Here is a 27,970-nt window from a genome sequence, read left to right as displayed (position 1 = left end):
CTGACCAACATGGTGAAACCGTCTCTACTAAAAATACAAAAATTAGCGCATGCCTGTAATTCCAAGTACTCAGGAGGCTGAGGCAGAAGAATTGTTTGAACCAGGGAGGCGGAGGTTGGAGTGAGTGGAGATTGGGCCACTGTACCACTGCACTCCAGCCTGCCTGACAAAGTGAGACTGTCTTTTTTTAAAAAAAAAAAAAAAAAAAAAGAAAAAGATGTTAAATACATGAACACATTTTAATTAAGTTTTCATTGTTGTTCCATATTTCCTACAGAGACATGGGTGATGGCTTTTGCCTCAGTATTTTTCTTTTTCTAAATAAGACGGTTTTATCTCCAACAACTGAAGGTAAGTTCTCCACCCAGGCACATGCAGTCTCAAGTTCTTAATTCTTCAAGATGATTGTTTCTTATAGACACCTAACATCAGCACTGCCCTGAATTTTGGACATATGCCTAAGCACACAAAATTAATCCAGCTTTTTAAAGGTCTAAGAGTGATGTTCTTGAGAAGGAAAGTGAGGGTGGCTTGCCACTTTCGTCTTGTCTTATCCACGTATTACCTGGTCTAGTGCCCTGTGATGTTCAAGTCTTCCATTATTCTCCAATTCTAAATGCTATTCTCTAACACAATTCCATTCTCATAGTATTTCCTTCTTTTCCATTTAAGTCAAACTTCACAGGTAAACTTCATTTCTACCCCTTGAAGGAGATTAGCAGGAGTCAATCTTGTGTTTGTGATTTTTTTTTTTTTTTGAGACTGACTTTTTCTCCTGTTGCCCAGGCTGGAGGGCAATGGCACAATCTTTGCTCACCCCAACCTCCGCCTCCCCGGTTCAAGCAATTCTCCAGCCTCGGCCTCTTGAGCAGCTGGGATTACAGGTCTGCGCCACAGCCGGCTAATTCTGTTTAGGAGAGATGGGGTTTCTCCATGTTGGTCAGGCTGGCCTCTTAACTCCCCACCTCAGGTGATTCACCTGCCTCAGCCTCCCAAAGGACTGGAATTACAGATGTGAGCCACTGTGCCCAGCCCTGTTCATGATTTTTGAAGAAGGCATACACTAATCTTTCAATATTATATTTTCTTAATTGCTCTTAAACATTGTTATTTTTGCCATACATGAAAATAAAATGCATTATTACTATTCATATCATACACCCTCTTGTATCCCATGTGTCAGGTCAAAAAGTGACTCACACGCACATTTTTTTCTAGTATTGGCATCAAGCACGACTGACTTTGGAACATTGTCATCATGCTGGGTGCCTTGCAATTCTGTGATCCCTGCTATGCTAAATGAGCCATGCATGTGCACAGAAGTCTCCCTGAAGAAGCAAGTTTGCAGAGTAGGAAATTTAGATACCTAAAATAATATAGCAGTACACATAGGCCAAAAAAAAAAAAGCTGAGTTATATTAAAGCTATAAACTTCAAAAGTATTACAATAGAATGACAATTTCCCTTACCTGCAGAATTCCTGACAAAGCTTTCAGGTGTAATTCCCAATTGCTCTACAGTTACTGTGGAAAAGTTCAAAGGCGATTTAAAAGTATCTGGTGTGCAAGGATTAGAAGGTAAGTCGCCATGCTTCTGAGGAGTCACAATATTCCCAGGTCCCAAAATGAAAGAGGTGTTTCCTGAAACAGACAACATACTGTCGGGGTGAGGACAACTCTATCTAAATCTTCAAATTCACAAGGAGGCAGCAGATCATCACATACCAGCACTATTCACTGCAGACTCCTCGGTTTCAGGGGGCTTGCCTTTTGAATTGGCATCCATCTAAGAGGTGAAGAAAAACAAGAAGAAAAATGAAAAATAACCCCACCAGCAAAATGAATGTGATTCGATCACGAAACTCATTCAAGACTGAATTGTAATACAGTCCATACTGGCATAGAAACACATGTCACAGGTGTCATTTTCTAGTTTCTGTGGGTATTTACGGCGTACGTGAAATATTTTGATACAGGTACGCAATGCGTAATAATCTCATGAAAGTAAATGAGGTAGCCATCATCTCAAACATTTATACTCTGTGTTACAAACAACCCAATTATACTTTCAGTTAATTTTTAAATGCACAATTGTTACAGACCATCACCCCGTTGTGCCAGCAAATACTAGATCTTATTCATTCTGTTTTTGTACCTGTTAACCATCCCCACTATCCTTCCCAGCCTCGTAACCATCCTTCTACTCTAAGCGCGTACTTTTAAAGCCAAATTAAATATAAAGAAATGGAGGAAACTGCTGTTCAGGATACACCAAAACAGACCCCAGCCTCGGTTTTTTAACCGTAGGGAAGACCTGAATCATCAGGGTACTCCGCTCAAGACGCAGCTCTGTACATTTCCGGAAATTATCGCTCAGCAGGTCCGGATGCACCCCTCGTCACCCAGAGGAGCTCCTGAGAGGACCACTAACACTGCGCTGCAGGGTAAGCCGAACAAACTCCCGAGAAACGCCGCGGAGTAACAGATTGAGCAAGGCTGCAATCCTACCTCTCACGCCGCACCTGGAGGCCCGCCAGGCAGCTAGGCTTACTCCCACAGCCCCGTGGCAGGCGAGCGTCGCGCTGGCCGCTCCTTCCACACCCCGGCTCCTCGGTTTGGAATAGTTTTCCTGGCAAAGCACCCGCAGTCGGGAGCCGCTCTCCGAGCCTGGAGCCCGGGGTCCTGGAGGCCCACCCGGACTCGCAGCCCGCGCCGTCGCCGCCTCTGCCCGCCGCCCGATTCAAATCCCCAACCCCGCCCCTCGGTCCCGGCCTTAATCTACGGATCACTCCGCCACCGCCCCCTCCTCCTGTCCGCGTAAACTCCAAGCGCTCCCAGGCGTCTCCCTCTGCACTGGAGTGGCTTCCTGGGCTCGGAGAGGAGCCACCGCGAGCTGCAGTCAACCCTCTGACCACAGACACCCGCTACTGACCTGTGACCGTGGGAACTACTTATCGGGAGTGTCTCGCGGAGTAACGCTTCTTTTAGCTCTTTAACTCCGCCTCCCAGCTTTCGATTGGATGCTGCAAACTTCGAAAAGACTCATTTGACCAATCCTAACAGGGCGACGAGCTGGCTCTTACCCAATCAGTCCGTCCCTACTGCAGCCGTTTCCTCTCTGGGTGAGCTTGTGGGCGGGGCTAGCGCGGGAGGAGGGGCTGACTGGTGCGTGGGTCCCTTTTAGAGCTCCACCTCCTTACCGTAGACCCCGCCTCTGCATGCAGATGAGCGCTACCTAGACTTGCGTGTGCGCCTGCTCAGTAACGTTGGAAGCCGCCGTCCGGCTCCAGGAGTCGCTCTGATTGGCTGATGCTCCTTCCCATCTACTAGCCTTCAGTGTCTCTTCCCTCCCTCCGTCCCGGCTCGGTTAGCCAGAGCCCTCCCGATGCTGGTTGCTGGTTGGCTGGGCCCTGGCCGGTAACGCGAGTTGGTTGGTGCGGCTGAGTGTCAGTCTCGGAGAGGTGGGGGAAGGGCCCCAGGCAGGCTGAGGAGCCTAGGGGCGGGGTGGGAAGGAGGACCGGCCGAGCCCTGGGTGTGGGACAGAGTGCGTGTGTGTGGTGTGTCCCCAAGGGCAGGAAGGTGGCGAAGGGAGGCGAATCCGAGTGGGTGGAGGGAGGGGAAGGGCGGGAAGAGAAAAAGGTGGGAGGAGGACTAGGTGGGAGGGTGGCGGCTCACTCAGGACCCAGCGGGGGCAGCGCGATGAGGCGGGTGACCCTGTTCCTGAACGGCAGCCCCAAGAACGGAAAGGTAACGGGGGCGTGAGAGGTTGCGGCGGGCTAGGGGTCGGGGCGAGGGCGGCCGGTGCGGACCCGGCTGGCGGGGCAGCGGTGAAGTTGGGCAGAGGGGCTGGGAGGTGGGCGTGCGCGGGCTGGGGTCGCCCGGGGACAGCGCGGGATCCCCGCGGCCTCCTCCTGACCCTCGGGACCCTGGTGCCCGAGCCCGCCCTTCAGCGCCTCAGCTGCCCCGGGGCCGGCGCGGGTCGGGCCGGGGGCTCGGGAGCTCCCGGATGCGCGGTGCAGGGGGTGCGGGGACGGGGGCGCGGGGAGGGCCGCGGTCACCTGCGCGCCCGGGCGGTCGCGCCTCTTCCCGCCTCTCCCCGAGACCCCGCTCCAGACGCAGGAGACTCGCCGGCTCCGGTGCTGAGTAATGATCTGCTCAGAAAGTGGCGGCGAGCACCAGAGCCTGTGGAGATGGGTCAGGGAGACAGAAGTAAACTGCTCGTGGATAAACAAAATCTTCTCCCATCCGAGGTCGAAGACAGGATTTTAAAAACGGGGTCATTTTCTTGTTGATTTTTGCCCTCCTCTCTGAGATGCCTCAAGCCCCCGAGCCCCGCCGCCGCCAAACTTCTATGTACACGTTTTATTATTTTGCCTTATTTTGATTCCTTAGAGGACGGGGACAGCAGACCCAAAAGGGATCGATTTGACAGTCGCCTTTGCTGTGTTAGGCCTTTGCGGAGGGTGTGGTGCTAAATGTTCTTCCAGCGCTGGAGCCAGCCAAAACGAATTCTCTTCCTTCCCAGCCTCTTGCCCCACCCATCAAAGTTGTTCTGCTACTTTGGGAAATTTTGACTGTTCAAGGCAGACATTTATTGCGTGGCTAAATGATACCCAGAAGTAACTCAGCCTTTACGAGTCTAAGGTAAAGGTAAATGGGCCTCGCTGTGTTAGTTGCCGAAATACTCTGCTGCCTGCACATAGGGGAAACATTGTAAATTTTTAAGCAGTGAAATTGTCTAGTGGTATTAAAAATGGCTTTCCAATTATTCTTCAGTGTAAACATTCTCTGAAAATTCGAATCAGAGTGTGGTTTGTTGACTATAATTATATGTTCTTCTGGTCTTAGAGATTTAATACTCATGTAAAAACAGAGTTGGTATAAATTTGAGTTCTTGAGTTATGAATGCTACCTCAAAAATATGTTTCACAAAGTTTACATTTATGATCGCTATTGACTTTTTCTAAACCTGTAGTTAGCTACTACTATCTAAAACTTATGTTGTTACTCTAAGAATGTAAGAAAGATTTAGTGTATCCAAAACTAGTAATATTTCTCAAAAACAAAATTCCGATTGACCTTTTTAATGCAATGTATCTGCTGTTACCCATGGAAGACAGGTATTTAGACTCAGTCATAAATATTTATGCTCTAAATCTCTCCCAAATCCACTGAATTTGGATGTCAAAAATTAACTGGGTTGGTCTTTCCATATTGTTGTTCACAGGAATTTTTTTTTAAGCTATTTACTTTTGACTACATTAGATTCTTAGATCTAAATTTTATTTACTTTAACAATATTCTGCTAGAGAATCTCAGAAGATTGGGGAAAATGCATCTCAAATAATTAAATATAAATTTGTTGATGTTACAACACTCATAAAACTCCAAACTGGAGAGTACTCGATTAAAAAGAAACAAAGCAGTGATCTTCACTACTCAACTGACAACATATTCTAAGCCAATCTTGACAGCGTTTTCACTCCTTTCAGTTGATTAAAAAATTTTATAATTACTCTTATTTGAAAAAAGAGCTTGCATTTTTATATATAAAGTGACTAATTGGATTGGCATGATCATAACATGAATGTTCATTAAGAACATGCTGGGGAAAAGTGCTACTCAAATAGAATAGGATTTGATTTCCCATCCACCAGTTGGAATATCTATACCACTTACTTTATCTCCTTTACCTAGCTTCTGCTTTTGTTGCCTGGTTATAAGAATAATTTCTGTTTTTTCAAATAAGTTTCCCTCTCATAGCTTGTTTAGTGGTTACCAGACTGTGGGGCTACAAAGCCTGAGGAAGGACATGGAGAGGCACAGAATTCTCCCAGGGTGCTGTGTTATATGCTCACCACAAATTTTCTGTATGTTGAAAAAATGTAACTACTGAATGTATTTGATACTGTAGAGAGGGCTATGCATTCTCTGAACAGTGGTTTCCAGAGAACAAACAGTATCCAAGACAATTTATTGGAGGTTAGGAAGAAATATACCTTTTATTTATATCTTACACTTAAACATATAAAATAATATGGAAACTTGATTTTTTAGATCTAGAAAGAAACTTGTACCTCCAGTCACTGAACATGTCAGCTGGCCTCAGGTCTCCTGTGTGAAAAGGTTAATAGTGGCTTCTTCACTGATTGGTTGTCATTGACATTGTGATATGGAAACTTACAACTGCCACATTAAGATTTATATCTAGTTTTAGGCCAGGTGTGATGTCTCATGCCTGAAATCCCAGCACTTTGGGAGGCCAAGGCAGGCGGATCACCTGAGGTCAGGAGTTTGATACAAGCCTGACCAACATGGAGAAACCCTGTCTCTACTAAAAATACAAAATTAGCTGGGCGTGGTGGTGCATGCCTGTAATCCCAGCTACTTGGGAGGCTGAGGCAAGAGAATTGCTTGAACCCAGAAAGTGGAGTTACGGTGAGCCAAGATCCTGCCATTGCACTTCCAACCTGGGCAAGAAGAGCGAAACTCCGACTCAAAAAAAAAAAAAAAAGATTTATATCCAGTTTTAACTAAATTAACCCTCACCAAAATGCCAAGTGATAAGTGATCTTAAATGATTACATCAAAGAAACTGCAGTTTGAAGACAATATTAATTATGCAAGCAGAAGTAAACAATGAGGAAATGTCAGGAGCTGCCACTTATCCTAGTATGTATAAACCTTGAGACTAAAAACAGATTGGATCTCTTTGGAACTGAGAAGTTCAAACTGTGCTGAGTTTTAAAGAAGACTATTTGAAGTCCTGTTTATTAATTGCTATTAATAATCAGCCTTTCCCTAAGTGTGTGTTATTCTTTGAAATATTAGCCATTGACAGGATGAGTCACCCTAGTTAGCAAGATATTTGGAAATATTCTCTAAGACATGAAGACAAATGGCTTCAGATTTTTTTCTTTTCTGATTTTTTTGTTTGTTTTTCACTTTTAATGTTTAAAGTCAATGCTGTATTTGCCAGAATTTCACCAAATTTAATGATAAATATTTAGGAGATTCTTGCTGGTTGATTCATAGTCTGAATCACTGAAAGTCCTCATCATTTGAGAAAACATGTACTTTCTGACAGTGGAATATAGCTTGTAAATATATAAATATACAGATGTTTGAGCACATGCCCAAAAGTGTGTTACCAATGGGGTGTGTGGTAAGAAACTTTAGAAGGCCAGAGTTCTAAACACTGGAATGTTTCAATTTTGAGGATTTTTTTGTTGTTTTTAAAAAATACTCCAAAAGAGTTATGTTGTACCTGTCACCCTTTTTTCATGTGCCTCAACATTTTCATTATTCTTTTTTTAATAGTCCCTATAAGAGTTGTCATTAAGGAAATTAAAATGGGGAATCGCACCTCTGAATGCAGTGTGTGACTTCTAAGCAACTTAATGTCAGTGCAAAGTTTCTATACATCTTGAATACAGAATTTTTTTTTACTTCAGAATATTGAATGATGAGCTGTGCACATGCCTTTTGTATTCTGATTCATTCATTCATCATTCATTCATTCACTCAGTGAACACTTAGTTAATGCCATCTGAGTACGTGGCATCATGCCAAGCATGGCAGACATAGTGGGGAAATATCTTCATTCTATACCATGTTTGCATTCTTGGTCCAAGAAATAACTTTTCTTCACGTTTTGGTATTAAGTCAGAAACATGTTGTTGGGGGCAGGCACGGTGGCTCATGCCTGTAATCCCAGCACTTTGAGAGGCTGAGGCAGGAGGGTTGCTTGAGTTCAGGAGTTCAAGACCAGCCTGGGCAACATAGTGAGATCCCATGTCTAAAATAACAACAGCAACAAAGAATGAAAAAGAAATATGTTGTTGATAGTAAGTATCCAGGTTTGAATCCATTACGTTGTTAGGGTTGGGGAAAGGTGAATATTTATGTAAACCTCTGCCTCTGAAGTCTAAACATTAATAAGAACCTAGTGAAGGCCCAGTTTTTAAGCTTGAACATTTCCTAATATATTTTATACATAGAAAACACTACAGTAAAGAATATACAGAAACATTAAAAGGAACATAATGTAACAAATATCTGTAAATCTGCCAGGCAACTCAAGAAGTATCATGTTATCAATAACATAATGTGTTCATTCTGCCTCTCCCATAAAGGCAGCCATTGTCAGGCGTTTTGTTTTTCTCCTTGCTCTGTGTGTGTGTGTGTTTTTAAATCAGTAGTTTTGTCACATATATATGCATAACTAAATTACATTTTTTTTTTTTTTTTTTTGGAGACAGAATCTCTTTCTGTTGCCCAGGCTGGAGTGCAGTGGTGCAGTCTTGGCTCACTGTAACCTCTGCCTTCTGGGTTCAAGTGATTCTCCTGCCTCAGCCTCTTGAGTAGCTGGAATTACAGTCATGTGCCACCACGCCCGGCTAATTTTTGTGTTTTTAGTAGAGATGGGGTTTCACTATGTTGGTCAGGCTGGTCACGAACTCCTGACCTTGTGATCCACCCACCTTGGCCTCCCAAAGTGCTGGAATTATAGGTGTGAGCTACCGTGCCTGGCCACTAAATTACATTTTTTAAAAATCAGCTTTGGGAAATACCATATCTCAAATTGGTATGATACTGTATATAGTTTTTTTGTGGAGACAGTGTCTTCCTATATTGCGAAGGCTGGTCTCAAACTCCTGGGCTCAAGCAGTTCTTCTTCCTCAGTCTCCCAAGGTGCTGGGACTATAGGCATGAGCCACCATGCTAGGCCAGAGCTTGCTTTTTTCATTCCATATAATTCTGTTCCAACCAGAATCTCTGACATAGTGATAATTTATTCATTTTTACTGCTTTATTAAAGTACATGCTACACAAATACTACCATGATATTCCTGTCAGTAGACGTTAGGTCTACTACATACACATTTATACCATGTATTTTTTTTACCCCAATGACAAACATTAGGCCATTTATTTTCTTTATATTTTGTTGTTAAATTAACAATGTCTCATGAATATTTCCGTATATGTATCCTGGTGCACAGCAGCAAGCATTTTTTAGGGAAGTAGTTCTCAAACTTTAGCATGCAGCAGAGTCCCTAGGAGGACTTGAGAAACCTGCTGGACTCCATCCTCAAAGGTTAATATTCTGTAGGTATGTGGTGGGGTAGGAATGTGCACTTTTAATTTGCAGGTGAAATTTCCAGGTTGGTTCAGATGCTGCAGGTAGTGGGATCACACATTTGAGAACCACCACTCCAAGGTATAGACACATAGTTGTAATTATTGGGTGTTAAAAATACGTAAATATTCAATTTTGCATAATAATGTCAGATTGTTTTTCAAAGTCATTGCAGTAATTTATATTCGCATCAGCATTGCATAAACCTTCCCCACTGGTACACATCCACTCCAACACTTGGTATTGTCAGAATTTTTCATTTTTAATATTTTCATTTTTTACCTTAATTATGTCATCTTTTAAAGAATAAGGTCATGTAAATATTTAAAATGTATTTGACTAAAAGTATACACAGGAAAATTGAGTTCTACATTTAGATGTTAATTATGATTAGTGCTTTGGTTGGGTAAATCAGCCTGCATAGATTCAACAAGTATTTATCGTGTATTATGTAATAAATCTTGTGGGGATAGAAGAAAAAATATTTTACATACATGTGCAGATTTTAATTTTCAAATTTAAATGGAATATATTTTAATAATATAGGTTACAATTTGAAAATGTTGCTTAAAGGCAAATTAAAACTAGCCAATTCTACTAGGCATGGTGTACCATTTCTTTTCGCAACTCAAAGATAGCTTTCACTTGTCATGGAATCTGAACTTTAAAAAGAATTGACTCTGAACAGTAGTATAATACAGTCATCATTAATAGACATGCTTCTCAATTTACTCTGTAAAATGCTTCCATTCTTAATGCCCAAGTTATTAAAGTAGATAATCACAGTGACTTGGAAACATCAGGTCCACAAGGCGGAAGTAACACATAAAAAGCAAATGACCTTTGTAAGCACTATCATTTTATGATTTCTTTGGCTCAGTAGGGAAGACAAAGAAAAACTTAGTATACTGACTGGAGCTTAAGTCCATGATATACAAGATTTTCATTGTTCCTCTTTCTCAACAGAGTTGTTATATAAAGAAGAGTGCATGTGCCAGTCTGTTTGAAACTTTCTCAGTAACTTAATCATCTTTTCCATATGTATGACAAATTTATGTTGATATGTGTATTTTTAAATCTGGTTTCTAATTAGTTTAAAATACAGAGATTTTAAATATTTGAATATTAGTATTGCAACATAACTCCTTTTTATTTGTTTGGTATTGTTAGTATGCTTGAATGATTAGTTGGAAAACAAATGTCAAGAATAGCCCTTCAAGTGAAAACAAGTTTATTGGCCCAACTTAAGGGAAATTTTCAAATTTATAGAACTATAAGATTCTTTGTATTAATTTAAATTCTGTTTTCTCTAACTGACCACCCTTTGGTTATTTCACTTAAAGGAAATTGCCAACTGCTGGGTTGCAAACTACTAAAATAATTTTATTTGTAGAACTAGTATCTGGAGCTATAGAGACCTTAAAATAAATTAAAACTTCCTGCCTTATAGCAAAGTTAATATAGGTTTGTTGTAAACAAATTTGGAAAACAAACAGAATCAAACAAAAAAGTCATAGTTAACCATAATTCCATTATCCAAAGACAGCCACTTTCAATCATTTTATGAATATCGCTTTTTTTGTTTTTTTGAGACGGAATCTCGCTCTGTCGCCCAGGCTAGAGTGCAGTGGCACGATCATGGCCCACTACAACCTCCGCCTCCTGGGTTCAAGCAACTCTCCTGCCTCAGTTGCGAGTAGCTGGGATTTACAGGTGTGCGCCACCACACATGGCTAATTTTTGTATTTTTAGTAGAGACACAGTTTCACCATGTTGGTCAGGCTGGTCTGGAACTCCTGACCTCAGATGATCTGCCCACCTTGGCCTCCCAAAGTGCCAGGATTACAGGCATGAGCCACCACGCCTGACCTTAGTATCACTTTAGAATTACATTTATACCTTGTAGTTTTTTACCCTAATGACAGTGTAAGAGACTTAAATGAACATGACTGATTGTCATACAAAAAAGGTGTGTCCTAGTTCAACACTCAACATTCAAGAAATATTTATCAAAGGCCTATTATAAGCCAGGTGATTTACCATTTAGGTAGGTGGATCCTTTCATTTAAACCTATGGCAGTTATTAGTAGAAAAACTCAGGGATGTACCTCTTTAGTGCTGCTCATCACCTTTACCAAGGGATAATTGGTCACCTCTATTCACAGAATTCATAACAACTTTTTGGAAATTAAAATTTTTTTATTGAACCTTAGGATCTAGGCAGACAGTCAGATTAGAAAATATTTAGTGATATGGTAAATTGTTTTTGATACTTTATTAGGATTAAGTGCCAATAAAATAAAAGTTGAATTCAATTTGTATCTAGACTGTGCTCCTTAGTAGTTTACAGCCTACAAGGAAATACCTATTGTACCTTGATTGCCTTGAGAATAGTTCTTTCCAAACAGTATGTGTGTTTTTTTTTTTTTTTTCTATTGTGTGGTCAAATTTGAGTTCAATGGTGAAGAAAGGGAAGGTGGCAACATCCCAACCCTCTAAATAAAACAGAAAACAGGTCTTGAGTTGTATTTCATCAGTTTGTTACTTTGGGTTCCTATATCATGGGAAAGCCTAATAGAATTAAAATGGGTTTTTTTTTCTTCATTTTTTTCTCCTCTTTAGCACTGTCTAATAGAACTACTGAGATAATGGAAATTTGTGCTATTTAATATGGTAACCACTAGCTAATGTGGCAGTTGAGCACTTGAATTGTGGCTACTGTTAATGAACTGCATTTTAACTTTTAATTTTAATAAATTAAAATTCAAATAAACTCATACAGCTAGTGGCTTCCACATTGGACAGCACAGCTTTAAAACATGGAAGGTGGCCTTTATTTTCACGGGGACACAACTAATCCACAGAAAAGCCAAGTCAATCATATGGAAGTAGACAGCAATTCAAGTTAGTGTATTTTGAATAAGTCATATAAGATCGTAAGCTCTAATATTTACATTAAGTACAGAAGTATAGACAGATGCATTCAACTTGCTTCTATTTTACAGCATGGCCAAGAGAGCAGTGAAAGAGATACTGAGAGAGAAACTTGATGTTAGGGCAAGGAGGGGATATCAGGCAAAAGAAAGCCACATTGAGATATAAGAGGCACAGGTAAATAAGAGGCAAAAGAAAGATTTAGAAAATTCTTTGTATAATAGCAGCTATGCCAAGAACACTGAATTGGAAAAGAGGTGCTTCTTACCCTCCTCTCATGGCACCTTCCTGACTGCAGTAGTTGTTGTGTATCTGCTTTGGTCAGTCTCTTGCTCCTTTGCATGTTTGCTGCTCTCTTCTCTGTCTTGACTCTCTTCGCTCCTTGCCTTAACAGAACCCTAGCTTTGCTGTGTGCAATGCTTCAGGTACTGTATTTCTCTTCCCTTTCTCCCAGGAATGTGTACAGCGCAGTTACAGAATTCCTCACTGTGATGCAGAGGTGAACAGTCCTAAGACATATGCGACATATTTTACTTAGGCTTTAATTATTTATGGCAAACCTTCTGTTAAGACACTGTCCCAGGTGCTTTGCATTATTTTTTTTATTGTGGTAAAAAATACAACAAAATTTATGATTTTAACCATTGTTAAAATGTATAATTCATTGACATCTTTTACATACACAGTGTATGTAACCATCACCATACTGTTTATTTCTAGTACTTGGTCATCATCTCAAACAAACTGTACCCATTAAGAAGTAACTCTCCATTCCCATCTGTGCCTTGGTAACCTTTATTCTGCTGTCTGTCTCTATGAATTTGCCTGTTTTGGGTACTTCCATGTGAATGGTATCATAGAATATTTGTCCTTTTATGTGACTGGCTTACTTCATTTAGAATACTGTCAGAAAGGTCCATCCACGTTGCAGCATGTGTCAGAATTCATGTCTCTTCTCTTCTCCCTCTCCCTCTTTCTTTTCTTGCTTTCCTTTTCTTTTTTCTTTCCTTTCCTTTCCTTTTTCCTTTCTTTTCTTTTTCCTTTCCTTTTTTCTTTTCCATCCCGTCATATCCAGGCTGGTGTGCAGTTGCCTGATCTTGGCTCACAGCAACCTTGACTTGGCAGACTCAGATGATCCTCCTACCTCAGCCTCCCAAGCAGCTGGGACTATAGGCACATGCCACCATGCTCAGCTACTTTTTGTATTTTTTGGTAGAGACTGTGTTTCACCATGTTGGCCAGGCAGATCTCAAACTCGTGGACTCAAGTGAGCCACCTGCCTCAGCCTCTCGAAGTGCTGGGATTACAGGCATGAGCCACTGTACCTGGCCTTGTTGTTTCTTATTGCTGAGTAATATTCAATTGTATGTATATATACCATATTTTATTTACACAATTACCTGCTTATAGACACTTGGGTTGTACTTTATTTTTTATAATGAACTTAGTTCTGCTTAAATTTTTCTTGCCTTCAATGCTTTGCAAAATGCCCCAGCACTCTTATGGCTTTCATCCTTCTGATCTGAGAGAAAAAAGTTGGAATCTGAGTACTCTGCTTTTGAAAAACTGCACACTCCTATGTTACTGAGCAGCTTTTTCCATGTCCTCTGTTCACTTTATTTATTTAACTAGTAACTGTCTATTGTATTGCAGTCACTGGTGGACAGAGGACCAGCCTTAGTGCTCACTTCATATGGCATCTTGACATAATAATCTAGGGACATCCATGAGCTCACTGATTGTGCTTCATGTTTAGCTCTTCACCTGCTTTTTTCCTTTTTTGTGCGTGTTTGTAGCTTTTTTGAGACAGAGCCTCACTCTGTCACATAGGCTGGAGTGCAGTGGTGCAACCTTGGCTCACTGCAACCTCTGCCTCCCTGGTTCAAGCGATTTTCGTGCCTCAGCCTCTGGAGTATCTAGTCATGTGCCACCACACCCAGCTGATTTTTGTATTTTAGTAAAGATGGGGTTTCTCCATGTTGGCCTGGCCAGTCTCAAACTCCTGGCCTTAAGTGGTCTGCCTGTCTCCGCCTCACAAATTGCTGGGATTACAGGCATGACCTACTGTGCCCAACCCTCACCTACTTTTTATTCCTAACTTTCAGAGGTCATAACTGATAATGATGCAACTGTACAACTCAGCCACTGGGAACCCATAGTTACATTTAGGACCAGGGCACAAAATTCATTTATGTGTAGAGATTCTCAGCTCCCTGCTTAAACAGTTGCATGTGTCTTGCATATATATCAGACTACTTGATTCAAAGCAGGACACATCAATTCACTGTCACCCAGGTGTGTGTTCTGTTTGTAATGTTAGATGCTAAAATCTGGCTTAGTGAAGAATTAAATAAATGAGGTGGGAAGTTACCTTTTCTGTGATAGTTGACATAGTTAATGGTATGATAAACGGCACCAGAGCACTCTTATTCTAAGGATGAACAGCACCAGAGCACTCTTATTATAAGGATGAATTTATTTATTAAATAAATAATAAAAGGGCAACATAATAGGGACTTAACTAGGTCTCAGGCACTTTGCTAAGCTCTTATGTATGAACTCATCTCATAATAACCTTCTGAGGTAGGTGCTACTATTTTCTTCATTTCTAGTTGAAGCAACAGAAGCATGAATAGATTGACTCAAGTTGACAGCTAGAAAGTGTCAGACTCTAGATTGAAGTATAGGTTGCCTTACTTCAGAACTGGAGCACTATTTAACTCACCTTAGGATTGTAGATTGTTTTTGGTCAGAGATGATTTCTTACGTCTAGTTTAGAAGTCTGCAGTATTAGGCACCAAGTGAATAAATGAGTCATAGAAGAAAAGGGGGCACTGTTAAGAACCTCTTGAAGTCTCCGTTTATATGATAACCTGATTTTCTAGTCCTGTTCTAATGTGATGGTTTGTAACTTGCGGGGGATAAAATTTATTAAATAAGTTGTTCATATTCATCTGGTGTGTTTACAGGTTGTTGCTGTATATGGAACTTTATCTGATTTGCTTTCTGTGGCCAGCAGTAAACTCGGCATAAAAGCCACCAGTGTGTATAATGGGAAAGGTGGACTGATTGATGATATTGCTTTAATCAGGTAACCTTCACCTTTTTATAAGCTGTCAACAGTGTACCTCAACTTATTGGTGCTATGCTGTTTCCCTTAAGTAGTAATTTAATCACTGTTAAGAATACAGGATTTTGGCTAGTGATGTTGCTCTTTAGAATTTAAATCATTTGGGCTTAAGGTGTATTGATCAGATAGAAAACCCTTAGTACATTTCAGTATACCGATAGTGTTTCTGCATAGTTCATATATGGCTGTGAGGAAATTTCTTCTCTGTGGTTCTAGAGAAGGATCTAATAAGACATGCAGTTTTTAACATTAAAAATCTAATTCATCTCTTCACTTTTATAGGCACCTGCTTATTAATCATTTCTTAAGAATGCTTTGCATTTTATAAACATTACAGAGGCCAGATTTTGTGAAAACTTTATAAATATGATAGAATTCTAAGTAGAGATAGCACCAGTGAGCCACCATAATTTAGGCTTACTTGTTTGTTCTTTAAATTTCCCAGGCAGATTTATCTCTTAAAAAAAAGTGTGTAGTTTACCTTACTTCATCTTCACAAGGTCAGAGAATTTTGGAGCAGAAAGATGCTTAACAAAGAAGATGGTAAAATGAACACAAATTAAGTATTATAACTATACCAGTTATGTTATAATTGCTTTGTCTGAGTTGTACCATTTAATTTGCAAAGCATGAGTTTTTTTTATTGATGATGTGAAGATAATGATGCTCTAAATTACAGCAGTAATATACTAAGTTTATCTCCATATAAATCCAGATCAAAATGACCTTTCAGTATAATAATACTGCTTTTGAAGTTAGTCAGTTCTAGACCCCTCATTTTACAGATGAAGAAACTAATTACCTGTGAAATTGAGAGACTTACCTAGGTCATACAGCTCCTTGGGTTTTGTTAATGAAAAGAAAACAGATTTTTATACCAAACTGAAAAAGTTAACTGGCATGATGAACAATTAGGAAATATTATACACTACATTTTAAATCCAAATAAATTAGGATAATTAGTTTTTCAATACCTATCTCCCACCTTCTTTCAGTTTATAAGGAAAGCTGAGTCATGTTGTTGAATGATGATCTGCATCAATCTAATTTTCTCCTTAAGAAACACAAACTCTACCTCTTAGAAAAATTCAGCATGTCCTATGAGTCCTATAGGAAATAAAAATGTCTACAGTGGAAGGTCAGAACCGAAGCCTTCTGAGCTATAAAATATCTGTTTATTTGTTTTTGGTTCACAATACAGTATCTGGTGTAATTGCTTGGGGAAGAGGATATATACTGATTGTCCAGAACTGTGGGCTATGTGGAACCATTTACATTTGTGTGTGTGGTAGATGTGTGGTGGGTAAACACTGATAGCAGAGTTACTTCCAGTTATATTTTTCCTAGATTTAATATGACAGTTTATTTCATCTCCAAAGCACACAACAGCTAATGATTTAGGAGTAAAAAATTTAAAGAAAAAAGAGTTGGCTGTGGCTTTAATCTATCTTTTGAGCATAATTATTCATTCTCAATTGATAAGAAAGCTGAACTCACATAATTTGTGTAGTGGGATTTTTTTCCCCCATTTCAAAAGTACTTTGATATGTAAGATCTTATTTTTGAATTTAAATCCAAAGACAGTTAAGTTCAGAGGGTTAAACAAAGCTTTGGAAACTTAGCTTCTTTGCAGTCTAGATTGATAGCAAAACGTATCTTCTATATAATTCTAAGGAACAGTTTCTATAAACAACAGATAATTAATGTGATTTTTAGATTTTGATGGTGGCTTTTTAAATTTTGATTTCCCCAGGGATGATGATGTTTTGTTTGTGTGTGAAGGAGAGCCATTTATTGGTAAGTGACTTCCTTAAAAGCCAATTTTATCTGCCAAAATAATAATAAAAAAGGATGGAATGGCAGTTATTTTAAATGAGGCCCTTAAGCTTAATCATTAAAAATGATCTGATGGCTGTATTCAGATCTTCACACTCTTTGATTCTGCACTGGATGCATATGTATATATTAAATTTTTTCTTATATGATCATATTTTAGTATGGATGCCTTGTCTTTTACATGGCTTTAAAATGCTCTTGAGGTATATATATTCATTAACTTTAACATGGTAAGGTAGTTTTGATTTTAGAAACAATTGTTTTGTTTCAAAATTTTTTCTCTGCTAGTAAATGTCAAAATTTCTCTAAGTGTTGTATCACGTATTTGTGAGTAAATACTGCTTGCATAAGTAGTGCTTAACAATATTTCACAGTGATCAAATAAGTCAAAAAATGACTTGATATCAACCATATACACACAGGTGTGCACATTCACTATCCTTTGATTTGGAAGAAAGCTTATAGTTTTATATCTTAAAAAAGAAGGCCTAAAGTAAGATAAAGTATTTGATTTATTTCACTCCATACAGTCAACACTGGATATTTAAGTATTTTTAAAACATCATACTAATTGCATTTGGTGAGTGGAAGTAGTTTTCAGGATTGTTGCCCAGGCAGTTGCCAACTTAGAAGTGCATACTCTTGTCTGTCTGTCTCTACCTTAAAATTGTGAGCAAGAACTTCTCACCTTGTTTTATCCATTGGCCTAACAGTGATTGGCAGGCAGTGGTCTCTTAATTGGTCCACTGCATACAAACACAATAAAAAGTGATCAATTAAGATTTTAGTTTATTTTTATTAACTCATGGATTTTAAAATATTTGTTATGTTTTCATCTTCTGCATGTATTGATGTTCAGATTGTTTTAACTTTTGACCACTGGAAATCTCTTCAGGTCTTTTTAACGCAACCCTGTTGGATTTTATAGCTTGCTTATTATCTGGAATAAAAGGTGTTCATCTTAACCTTTTCCTGTCTCAGACCTGGAAAAACATTTTTCCAACCGTCCTTGATTTCTTTTAGTGGGAAGCGTCATTCTAAGACAAATCTGGGTGCTGGGGAGGCTCTTTGCTATTGGGTCCATCATTGTCGCTATGCCTTTGGTGGACAGAATTGAAAATATGTAGGTAGAGATAAAATTTATATATAATATATATTATAGGTTATAAAGTTTATATGCCATATATAACAGAATATGGATACTAATACTTAAAGTTTATATTTAGGATTATAAGGGTTTTACTTATCCTCTTCTATCTTACATCTGTGTCTCCTTCCTTCCTTTTTTTTTCTTTTCCTTTTTTTTTTGAGACGGAGTTTCGCTCTTGTTACCCAGGCTGGAGTGCAATGGTGCGATCTCGGCTCACCACAGCCTCCGCCTCCTGGGTTCAGGCAATTCTCCTGCCTCAGCCTCCTGAGTAGCTGGGATTACAGGCACGCGCCACCATGCCCAGCTGATTTTTTGTATTTTTAGTAGAGACGGGGTTTCACCATGTTGACCAGGATGGTCTCGATCTCTTGACCTCGTGATCCACCCGCCTCGGCCTCCCAAAGTGCTGGGATTACAGGCGTGAGCCACCGCGCCCGGCCTCTTCCTTGTCAATAATCCTGACTTTCAGGGGCATAGGTACTACTAGACTTACAAAGTCACATACTCATTTACTTTGCCCCTCACAGAACACACCTAAAAGTGTCAGAGTAACAAACCTAATACTTTCAGTACCAATATGATTACTAAAAAGTTAAATGTTTTTCATATGCTAAATCCTTTCTCCCCTTACTTAAAAAATAAGTTCTGCATTGTCAGAACATATAGCCATTGTATATTATACTGTCTCCCTTAATACCCTCATTTAATTTTACTTCAAGTGTACACTTACCTCCAATCCTTTTGTCATGTTGCTGGGGGTCATCTGAAACTTGTTCTCTAGTAGATTTCTCTCCAAGAAACTATGAGAATAATATTCTCTGACATCTTCCAATGGCAAGATACCATTGCCATCCACCGTCTTCATATAATTTTGATATGACAGTATGTGTCAAAGCTTATCAAATTATAAACTTTAGTATATGTAGCTTATGTTAATCATACCTCAGCAAAGCTATTGAAAAATCCTTGGTTCACATTATTTTCCTTTGAATATCTTAAATTTGTTACTGCATTTTATTCTGCCTTGAAGTTTTGATCTCAAAAAATCTGATCTTTTTTATGTGATTATTTTTCATAGATCACCCAAAGGATATTTCTCCTACTTTAAAGTACAGTAATTTTAGCAGAATATTTCTTGGTGTTCTGAGTTGTTCTGCACTGATTTTCTTAGTATGTGATGGATCCTTTCAATATATAGTTTCAAGTGTATATATTTTTAAATTTCAGTAAAGTTTTCTTGAAGTTTACATATTTTTTTGGGTTCATTTTGATTTGATTTCCTTCTTTCAGCACTTTATTGTATGTATGGTGGATCTTTTACACTTGTTTTTTACATTTGAAACTTTTTCCTTTCATTTTTTATTTTATTTATTTTTTTGAGGCAGGGCCTCACTTCATCACCCAGGCTGTAGTGCAGTGACGTGATCTTGGCACACTATAGTTTGAAACTCCTAGGCTCAAGTGATTCTCCTGCCTCACGCTCCACAAGCAGCTGGGACTACAGATGTGTGTCAGCATGCCCAGCAATTTTTTTTGCATTTTTTGTAGAGATGAGGTTTTGCCATGTTGCCCACGCTGGTCTTGAACTCCTGAGCTCAACTAATCCCCCTGCCTCAGCCTCCCAAAGGATTACAGGCATGAGCTACCATGTCTGGCCATTTCCTTTAAATTTTTCAAGCTATTCTCTTTTTTACCTTTTCTTTCCCTTAAGTCATTGTCTATTATGTTTAATCACTCTTGTATTTCTTTTGCTTTAATCTTTATTTTTAAAATGGTTTTTCATTTATTTCTAATTCTCTCCTGAGTTCTTGCTATTCATTTCTGAATTTTTAAATTCTGGTTTATATTGTTATTTTATACCTTCTATAAGCTTCTTTTAGCATGTTTTGGAATATTAGTTTATAATTTTGATCTATTTTGTGGGTATTTCTGGAATGTTTTCATAATCTATAAGGACATTATTTTAACACCTTTGTAGGACATTTGATCAATCCCTTTGTATTGCTTATTTTTGTGTGACATTAGTTTTTCTTAACTTGAAAAGAGAGCTGACTTAGGACAGTTTTTCTAATTTCATGGCTTTAGAGTTCCCTTTTCCATTGTTTTTGGGAAGTGGTAAAAAATATAGAACTCACTTTTTGATATATTCTGGTCTATTAGACCTCAACTTTCATCTGGCCTCCCTTTTTTTTTTTTTTTTTTTTTTTTTTTTTTTTTTTTTTTGGTCTCTGTTGCCTTTGTTGCATTCGACTTGGATTATTTTCCCAGCATCTTATTGGTATGGAGCTTTGTCCTTAGAAGGGAGTTTCGGCCATGTGGTTTTGAGAGTTTATTTTTAGCCCTGTCAGATCTTATTGCAAACTACTTGCATCACCCATTTTGGGGGTGATCTCAATCTGTTGTTCTCAGCTAGACTTACTAAGCAATGAAGTCAGTATCCGTGGATGGCTTTGACATTCGTGGGTTCATCATATACCCTGTTGCTTCTCTCTGCTTTTTCTTTCACAGGCGCTGAAAGCATGCTGCTCTTATAGCTGTTGGTTTTGGTGGGACTACCTTATCATCTAGTGTTGTTTTAGATGCAGTCTATGGGTTTGGGTATTGCTGTCCTAGTAGCTCTGGTATGCTTTTATTATGTGTGTATTCAGTTTAAAAAATTATGCCATTGCCATCTTCCCAGAATCCTCAATCTTAATATTTTTATTATTTTCTACATGTCATCTCTAGATCCTCAGACAGATTCCAAGCCGCCTGAAGGATTGTCAGGATTCCACACAGATTGGCTAACATTAAATGTTGGAGGGCGGTACTTTACAACTACACGGTAGGTGTGTGTGTATGTGTGTTTGAGAGAAAGAGAATGCAAAAGGAGCACTGTGTACCATTTGTTCTTCAACTTGCTGATTTCCTTAAAATATATTCAGATGCTGCTTAAATATACTATGTGATCTGAAGCCATTTTTTATAACTTTTTTTGAAGAAAAAAGTAAAAACATGGTTCTTTCCAGAGAAGGCATAAAAGGCATCACTTCAGTGTTTTAGAACATGCTTTTCAGATGTTGAGTAATAAACACGCAATACAAGTAAAAATTAACACTACTAAAATTTGTAGACTACAACTGCTTTTGTTAAAGGGCAGAAAAATATAAGTTTGGAAGATCAAGAATATTATTATGTAGTAGCTTGCTAACAAGATAGACAAGTAATTAAATCAAAGGAAAATAAAACAATATTTAAATCAAAGGAAGTACCCAATTAGAAGGGATCTGATAAATGGCAACTTACTGCACGTTTTTGTTCCCCAGCGTTACTCCTACCAGGTTGTAGCATGCATCTTTTTGAGAGAGCAGCTGGGATCGAGTATACTCTTGACTTAAATATGTTTGTTTATAAAGACAAATGGAGAAATCAATTTTTTTCCCTGAATTCTTAGGAGCACTTTAGTGAATAAAGAACCTGACAGTATGCTGGCCCACATGTTTAAGGACAAAGGTGAGTGTAACACATTGTTTTCACATTCTTTGTTACCTGTTTTGTATCTGTACTGACTTTATAACTTCTAACCTAATAATCTCAGTTTTAAGAGTAAAAACTTACTGGTATATTAAGCAAATTTTTCCTCATACATTTCTGACTTTATTTTTTGTTTATGGGGGACTTTCTTTATTATATGGTAACACAGGTGTCTGGGGAAATAAGCAAGATCATAGAGGAGCTTTCTTAATTGACCGAAGTCCTGAGTACTTTGAACCCATTTTGAACTACTTGCGTCATGGACAGCTCATTGTAAATGATGGCATTAACTTACTGGGTGAGTTTATGAAGACTTCCAATATAATTATCTAACTACTCACATTTTTGTAAGTTTAAGATTTTAATTTTGTTTCACTCAGCATGTTTCCATAATTTTTTTTCTATTTTTTAAACTAAATGTTTTCACATGTATATGAGTGTATATAGGTGTAGAAATAGATTTAGCACAGGTAGTCCTTCAGGTAGGTAGTCTTTGTACATATGGATAAATATCTAAGTCATACACTTCAACTTTATATTCTAAATTGCTTTAGATTCTATCACAAGTGACTTGAAAGGATTTTGTTGTCTCTTTTTTTAAGAATTGAATTGTGAATGTAACTTGGCTCCAAGTTATGGATATTCTCCACATTATGTGAGAACTAGAGTAGTCAAGAGGGGAAATCATGCTTTGCAATCATAAATCTGCATTCGAGTCTTGACTCTACAACTTGCTAACCTGGGGAAACTAACGGGGGGAAAATTTCTCTTGAGTCATATAGGAAAAATGAGTGTTAAAAGCACTCTTGTCCCTATCTACATCACAAGATTTTTGTGAAGGTTCATAGAGGGGATGTAGACAAAAGCCCCTATAAAACACTGGTTGCACATTTGGAAGCAAACAGGCCTCCAAGTGACTGAAGTTGATCTGATGTTAGTACTTGAGGAATGGTAGGCAGTTGGCAATCTTGAGGTTACACGCCTGCCAACTTCAGCAGATCATTGCCATGTGGGAACATGGACAGATGCAGAGTGCCAGAACCTTGGTTTTTAAAGAAAACCTGGGTATCTAAAATTTTATGTCAAATATTTTCATTTTAAAAACACGACATGCTGAACACATCAGAATCAGCCTGAGGACTGCTAACTTACAGTTTCTGTAGTGAAATACAAAGTACCCATTAACTTTTAGTGTTGCTATATGAAACTTTATATTCCCTTTAAAATGTACCTATTGCCAAAAAAAGAAATGACACTATTTGACCCTTTTGGCTAGTTCTATAACTTTATAACTAAATTCTGGTTGCTTTTTATTTCTCCCATTTTAGTTTTTCCTCAAATTATTGATAGCATTTTATATCAAACTTATCTAGAAAATAGTGTTAGAAATAGATATATCCATGTTGTGTCACACATCTGCAAACCAAGCCATTACCAAGATTTGCTAGTTTTTTTCTTTTTCATGTTTCTCAACCCTTTTTTTTATTTTTTCAAGTGTTCAAAAAGCAGAGCTCTCTGCTGGATTCATTTTATAAAGAATTGTTTTTAGTTAGTACAGTTTCCATCCAAACTCTTTACATTGCTTACAGGTTGCCTCAAGTAATTATATGGTTTAAAACAATGTACAATAATTTCACTAACACCAAAAAGTAGTGAGTGGCAGAGCTAGTATTCAAATCCAGATTTTACTTGTGCTCATAGTAAAATAAAATAAATATTTCTTACTTTCTTCTATCTGCTGTTCTTCATGTGTGTCTTTTGTATTTCTTTTCTTTTTTTTTTATTTTGAGATGGAATCTCACTCTGTCACCTAGACTGGAGTGCAGGGGCGTGATCTCAGCTCACTGCAACCTTTGCTGCCTGAGTTCAAGCGATTCTCCTGCCTCAGCTTCCCTAGTAGCTGGGATTACAGACATGCACCACCATGCCCAGCTAATATTTGTATTTTTTTTTTAGTGGAGATGGGGTTTCACTATGTTGGCTGGGCTGGTTTCGAGGTCTCCTGATCTCAAGTGATCTGCCCACCTCAGCCTCCCAAAGTGCTGGGATTTCAGGTGTGAGCCACCATGCCCGGCCTGTCTTTGGTATTTATAAGGCTTCTCTGGAAGTTTTAAAGGTTTAATTCTAAACCTAGAATTAGAAACATATTAGATCTTAGCAAATTGAGAGTGTGGCCCACAAGAACCTCTTTTATAATATGTTGGTTTCCACCAGGGATATTTATCTTAGTGAGCCTGTCCCTTCAGGAAGAATCCAAAGATTATGCCACTCTGACTGGACTGGATTCCTCCTGAAGGGAAAATCTGGACTATGTATGCCACAGTGGCAATCTGATGCTATACCTTGGATGACCTTTGTTTTGCAAAAATTGTATTATTGACCATAGAGTTTGGTTTTCACGGAAAAGATTGTATTATTCTTCCCAAATAACTGTGGTTTTCTGTATCTAGTTACCCTTATTAGCTTGTAAATGTTTGAAGGGAGGGATTATGTCTGATACTTTCTTTGTAATTCCAGAGTTCTAAGTAGTTTTTTACCAGGTAGACAGCCAACTGAATGATTGAGGTTTTCTCATTTGAAAGATAATGGAACCCAAATGTATTCCCACACATTCTGATGTTTATTAACAGATTAGAATAAGGAAAAATACCAAGTCATTTAAAGGATGTACTTTTTTTTTAACCAAGTTAAAGTAAATGATAGATGAAACCCTTTTTATTTACAAATATTTTTAAATTCTATTCTGCTATAAGAAATATTTCTGAATTATACTTTTGACATTTTTTGTGAAGCCATCGTTTTCTGATTCAGTATGTAAAAGATACTTGTGGCAAACCTGTTCAGATCTAAAACATCAATTAAATGTTAAGATTTGAGAACTAATCGTATTTTATTACATTCACAATGAATGTAATACATTCACTAAATTAGTGTTTCAGAATCATTTTTGTTCTGATAGGTGTGTTAGAAGAAGCAAGGTTTTTTGGTATTGACTCATTGATTGAACACCTAGAAGTGGCAATAAAGGTAAGCCTGGTTTTACGTTAGCCACTTATTAAATTTATTGTAGCTGTCTCCCAAAAGACTCTACTAATTTCTTAATATCTTTGCAAGAATTCTCAACCACCAGAGGATCATTCACCAATATCCCGAAAGGAATTTGTCCGATTTTTGCTAGCAACTCCAACCAAGTCAGAACTGCGATGCCAGGTAATTAAAGCAGACTTTTATATGAATTATTTCTGTCAGCAAATCTGTGAATGTTTTGGGGTTTTTTTTTTTTTTTGCTTTATTTTCCTTTTATGTGCAAGATATAATTTAATTATGAGTCATAGCATTGATTTAGTTCTGAAATGGTTAGCCAAAAAGAGATGCAATAATAGCCTTTTTTTATTGTCTAATTATATCACATGTAGCAGTTTGTGAATCATGCATGGAAATTGCAGCAGTTTTTTAAAAGTCAGTATTTGTACATTTGCAATATACGGGCTGATCAGTGGCAAGTACTTTTATTTATGTGTACTGTAGCATTTCAGATTTTTTAAAGACCACAGTACTCATTTCTGCCTAATAAATTGTCTTGATTTATTGAATTAATAAAATAATTTAAATAAAATTAGGTTTAACTAAACACTTACTAGCAGATAGAAGACTAACAAGGATCTCTGTTTAGAACCTTCTACAGATAAATGAATTACAGCCAGGCTATACTCTAATATACTTAGAGTTTCTTTTATGAGGAACCTATTTAATGACACTTCTTTTATGTATCTAAATTCCATTTTGATCATGTTTTATAAACTCCAAGTGACTGAACTGCCAATTGCTTCTAAAAACAATTTAGTGGTTAGCGATAGTAATTAAATTTAATACAGATGATTTAATTATAGTGACAATTTGTGCTTTTTTTATTTCAGGGTTTGAACTTCAGTGGTGCTGATCTTTCTCGTTTGGACCTTCGATACATTAACTTCAAAATGGCCAATTTAAGTCGCTGTAATCTTGCACATGCAAATCTTTGCTGTGCAAATCTTGAACGAGCTGATCTCTCTGGATCAGTACTTGATGTAAGTATCATTTTAGGCTACAAGAGAAAATTAAATTTTTAGTCTATTGAACGGTCTCAAAGAGCCTTTGAGACAGGAATTATAACTATCTTTTACTGGAGCTTTTATATGAAAACAGATAATTTATTATGTTGATATAAGACTGAAGGGTCTGAAAGTGAAATGGATTTGGTTTTGCAAGTTTGATATCCTTTCTTAAACATAGACCTGAAAGGTTTAGCAACTAATAAGAAATTAAATCTTGGAATTAGTTCCTGATCTCCTTGATATACTGTACTTTATTTATCAGGACTCATATTTTCAGCAAATTATAAAGGTAAAGCTGAAAGGAACTTTGAAATCTATTCAACCTCATTTCTGGAAGAGGAAAATGTTATTGCTCAAGAATTTGACAGAGATATTCTAAAATAAACATGGTATGCATCAGTCTGGAAGTTAACATCTCAGTGGCCTTTTCCCTCTCTCTACATGTAAATATATACATATGTATATATACATATATATGTGTGTGTGTGTATATATATATGTATTTATAACAATTATCTGTGTTTATTTGAAGTTAGAGGATATATGCAGACCAACAATGAAATCTCTTAACTTTTAACAACTGTAAGTTCCTTACCACCAAGGCCCATGTCTGTATGTCTTTTGAATTAATAGCATCTTGCTTTTGGCAGTCATTTATTGAATTATTATAATTTGGGTTTACTCAGCTGCAGCTTATTTTTCCATGAGGCTTTGTATCAGAGCTAGTAACAAAATCTACCAAATACACATTTTAGTTATTTTCACTGTCCTTATTCTGTCTTATCATGAAGAGTCAGGTTGGTAGCAAAATAGGAAAAAGATTAACATCATCAAAAAAAAGTTTGAAGGACCTAGTCTTTAAATAGAGACAGCTTCATTTATGTTAAGGACAAAAAGAAAAAAAGATTTTTGTCAAAAACTCTTTGAGGTAAGTGAACATAATTTAAAACTCTTGGCTGGGTGTGGTGGCTCATGCCTATAATCCCAGCACTTCAGGAGGCTAAGGCAGACAGATCACTTGAGGTTATGAGTTCAAGACCAGCCTGGCCAACATGGTAAAACCACGTCTCTGCTAAAAATACAATAATTAGCCAGGCATGGTGGTGCACACCTGTAATCCCGGCTACTCGGAACGCTGAGGCACAAGAATCACTTGAACTTCGGAGGTGGAGTTGCAGTGAGCCGAGATAGCACCCCTGCACTCCATCATGGGTGACGGAGTGAGACTTTGTCTCAAAAAAATAAAACAAAACAAAAAAATAAACTCTTAAAACATATATTTTATGCCATTTTACCATCTGTTCTGCATTACGCATTGCGATTTGGCTGCTCAGGGTTGATTATGTTGCAATGGCTGGTGCAGAAAGACCCAACAAGCATCCTGTTAGTGTTTTGTAGCTAAATAATGCCTTTAAATGCTGGCATTCGTATTCTGACCTCTGAGTTGAAGGCAGTAGGAGCATCTTTGGATATCAAGAATTTCACTTAGAACATCATGATTCCTACAGTAATAAGAGAAAATCCATATCCCTCACAAGTTTATGCCTTCCTTACTCATACATTTTGACTGTTTCATTGTCATGCATAGGAGTGTTTATTAAAATAGAGATAGAGATGTCATAGTTCTGACTCTCCCAACTTTTTTATCTAAACCATTGTTTCATGTAAACTGAACATGCTGTTGTTAATTTGCATTTGTTTTTTTAAAAAGTTGTTTAAAAAAAATTTTTTTTAATGTGCCTAGTTCTTACTGGGTTTAATTAGAAAAGCCTTTATTATAAACAGAAAATATGGATTATGAGTGTGTTGAGTTGAGCCCTTTCCCCTTTTCTATTTTTTTCTTTTTCTGTTTGAGCTAATTTGAACAAAATTATGAACCTCATAACCAGGACTTTTCTCTTTTCTTTGCAGTGTGCAAATCTCCAGGGAGTCAAAATGCTCTGTTCTAATGCAGAAGGAGCATCCCTGAAACTGTGTAATTTTGAGGATCCTTCTGGTCTTAAAGCCAATTTAGAAGGTGAGATCCTATCTGTAAATAGCTATTTGTGGAGAAAGCAGACCATAAAGGAAAAAGCCCTGGAAAGTAATTGTTATGGGTGAAACAGGATAGCTATAGGGGATATGTCTCTTCTGTCATCATATTTGGAGAACTTCCAAAGAGGTAGATACCTC

General features: G+C 38.0%; 2 protein-coding genes across 4 annotated transcripts in view; one reads left to right on the top strand and one right to left on the bottom strand.

The window, feature by feature from the left end:
• The window catches only part of CDCA2 (cell division cycle associated 2), a 48,726-nt gene extending 45,803 nt beyond the window's left edge, over positions 1 to 2,923 (bottom strand). The window contains exons 1-3 of one of the 3 annotated variants that reach the window (XM_032288561.1): positions 2,508 to 2,923; positions 1,725 to 1,785; positions 1,470 to 1,640 (exon numbers count right to left, since the gene is read on the bottom strand). In XM_032288561.1, the coding sequence (XP_032144452.1) occupies positions 1,470 to 1,640; positions 1,725 to 1,785 (232 nt within the window). In that variant the 5' untranslated portion in view covers positions 2,508 to 2,923. Of the gene's footprint in view, positions 1 to 1,464; positions 1,641 to 1,724; positions 1,786 to 2,507 lie in introns of all 3 variants that reach the window. The other 2 variants (XM_032288559.1, XM_032288560.1) reach the window with 2 other exon arrangements.
• Positions 2,924 to 3,481: 558 nt separating this feature from the next.
• The window catches only part of KCTD9 (potassium channel tetramerization domain containing 9), a 30,027-nt gene continuing 5,538 nt past the window's right edge, over positions 3,482 to 27,970 (top strand). Inside the window, exons 1-10 of the mRNA XM_032288562.1 lie at positions 3,482 to 3,746; positions 15,045 to 15,166; positions 16,959 to 17,002; positions 20,919 to 21,015; positions 21,625 to 21,683; positions 21,874 to 22,002; positions 24,664 to 24,731; positions 24,819 to 24,914; positions 25,622 to 25,771; positions 27,710 to 27,815. Coding sequence (XP_032144453.1) covers positions 3,699 to 3,746; positions 15,045 to 15,166; positions 16,959 to 17,002; positions 20,919 to 21,015; positions 21,625 to 21,683; positions 21,874 to 22,002; positions 24,664 to 24,731; positions 24,819 to 24,914; positions 25,622 to 25,771; positions 27,710 to 27,815 — 919 coding nt within the window. The 5' untranslated portion in view covers positions 3,482 to 3,698. The remainder of the gene's footprint in view (positions 3,747 to 15,044; positions 15,167 to 16,958; positions 17,003 to 20,918; positions 21,016 to 21,624; positions 21,684 to 21,873; positions 22,003 to 24,663; positions 24,732 to 24,818; positions 24,915 to 25,621; positions 25,772 to 27,709; positions 27,816 to 27,970) is intronic.

Source organism: Sapajus apella, unplaced genomic scaffold, assembly GCF_009761245.1.
Source record: "Sapajus apella isolate SASKATOON/1434 unplaced genomic scaffold, GSC_monkey_1.0 scaffold21, whole genome shotgun sequence".
In the NCBI taxonomy this organism is placed as follows: Eukaryota; Metazoa; Chordata; class Mammalia; order Primates; family Cebidae; genus Sapajus; species Sapajus apella.
This window is presented reverse-complemented; position numbering and strand designations above follow the sequence as displayed.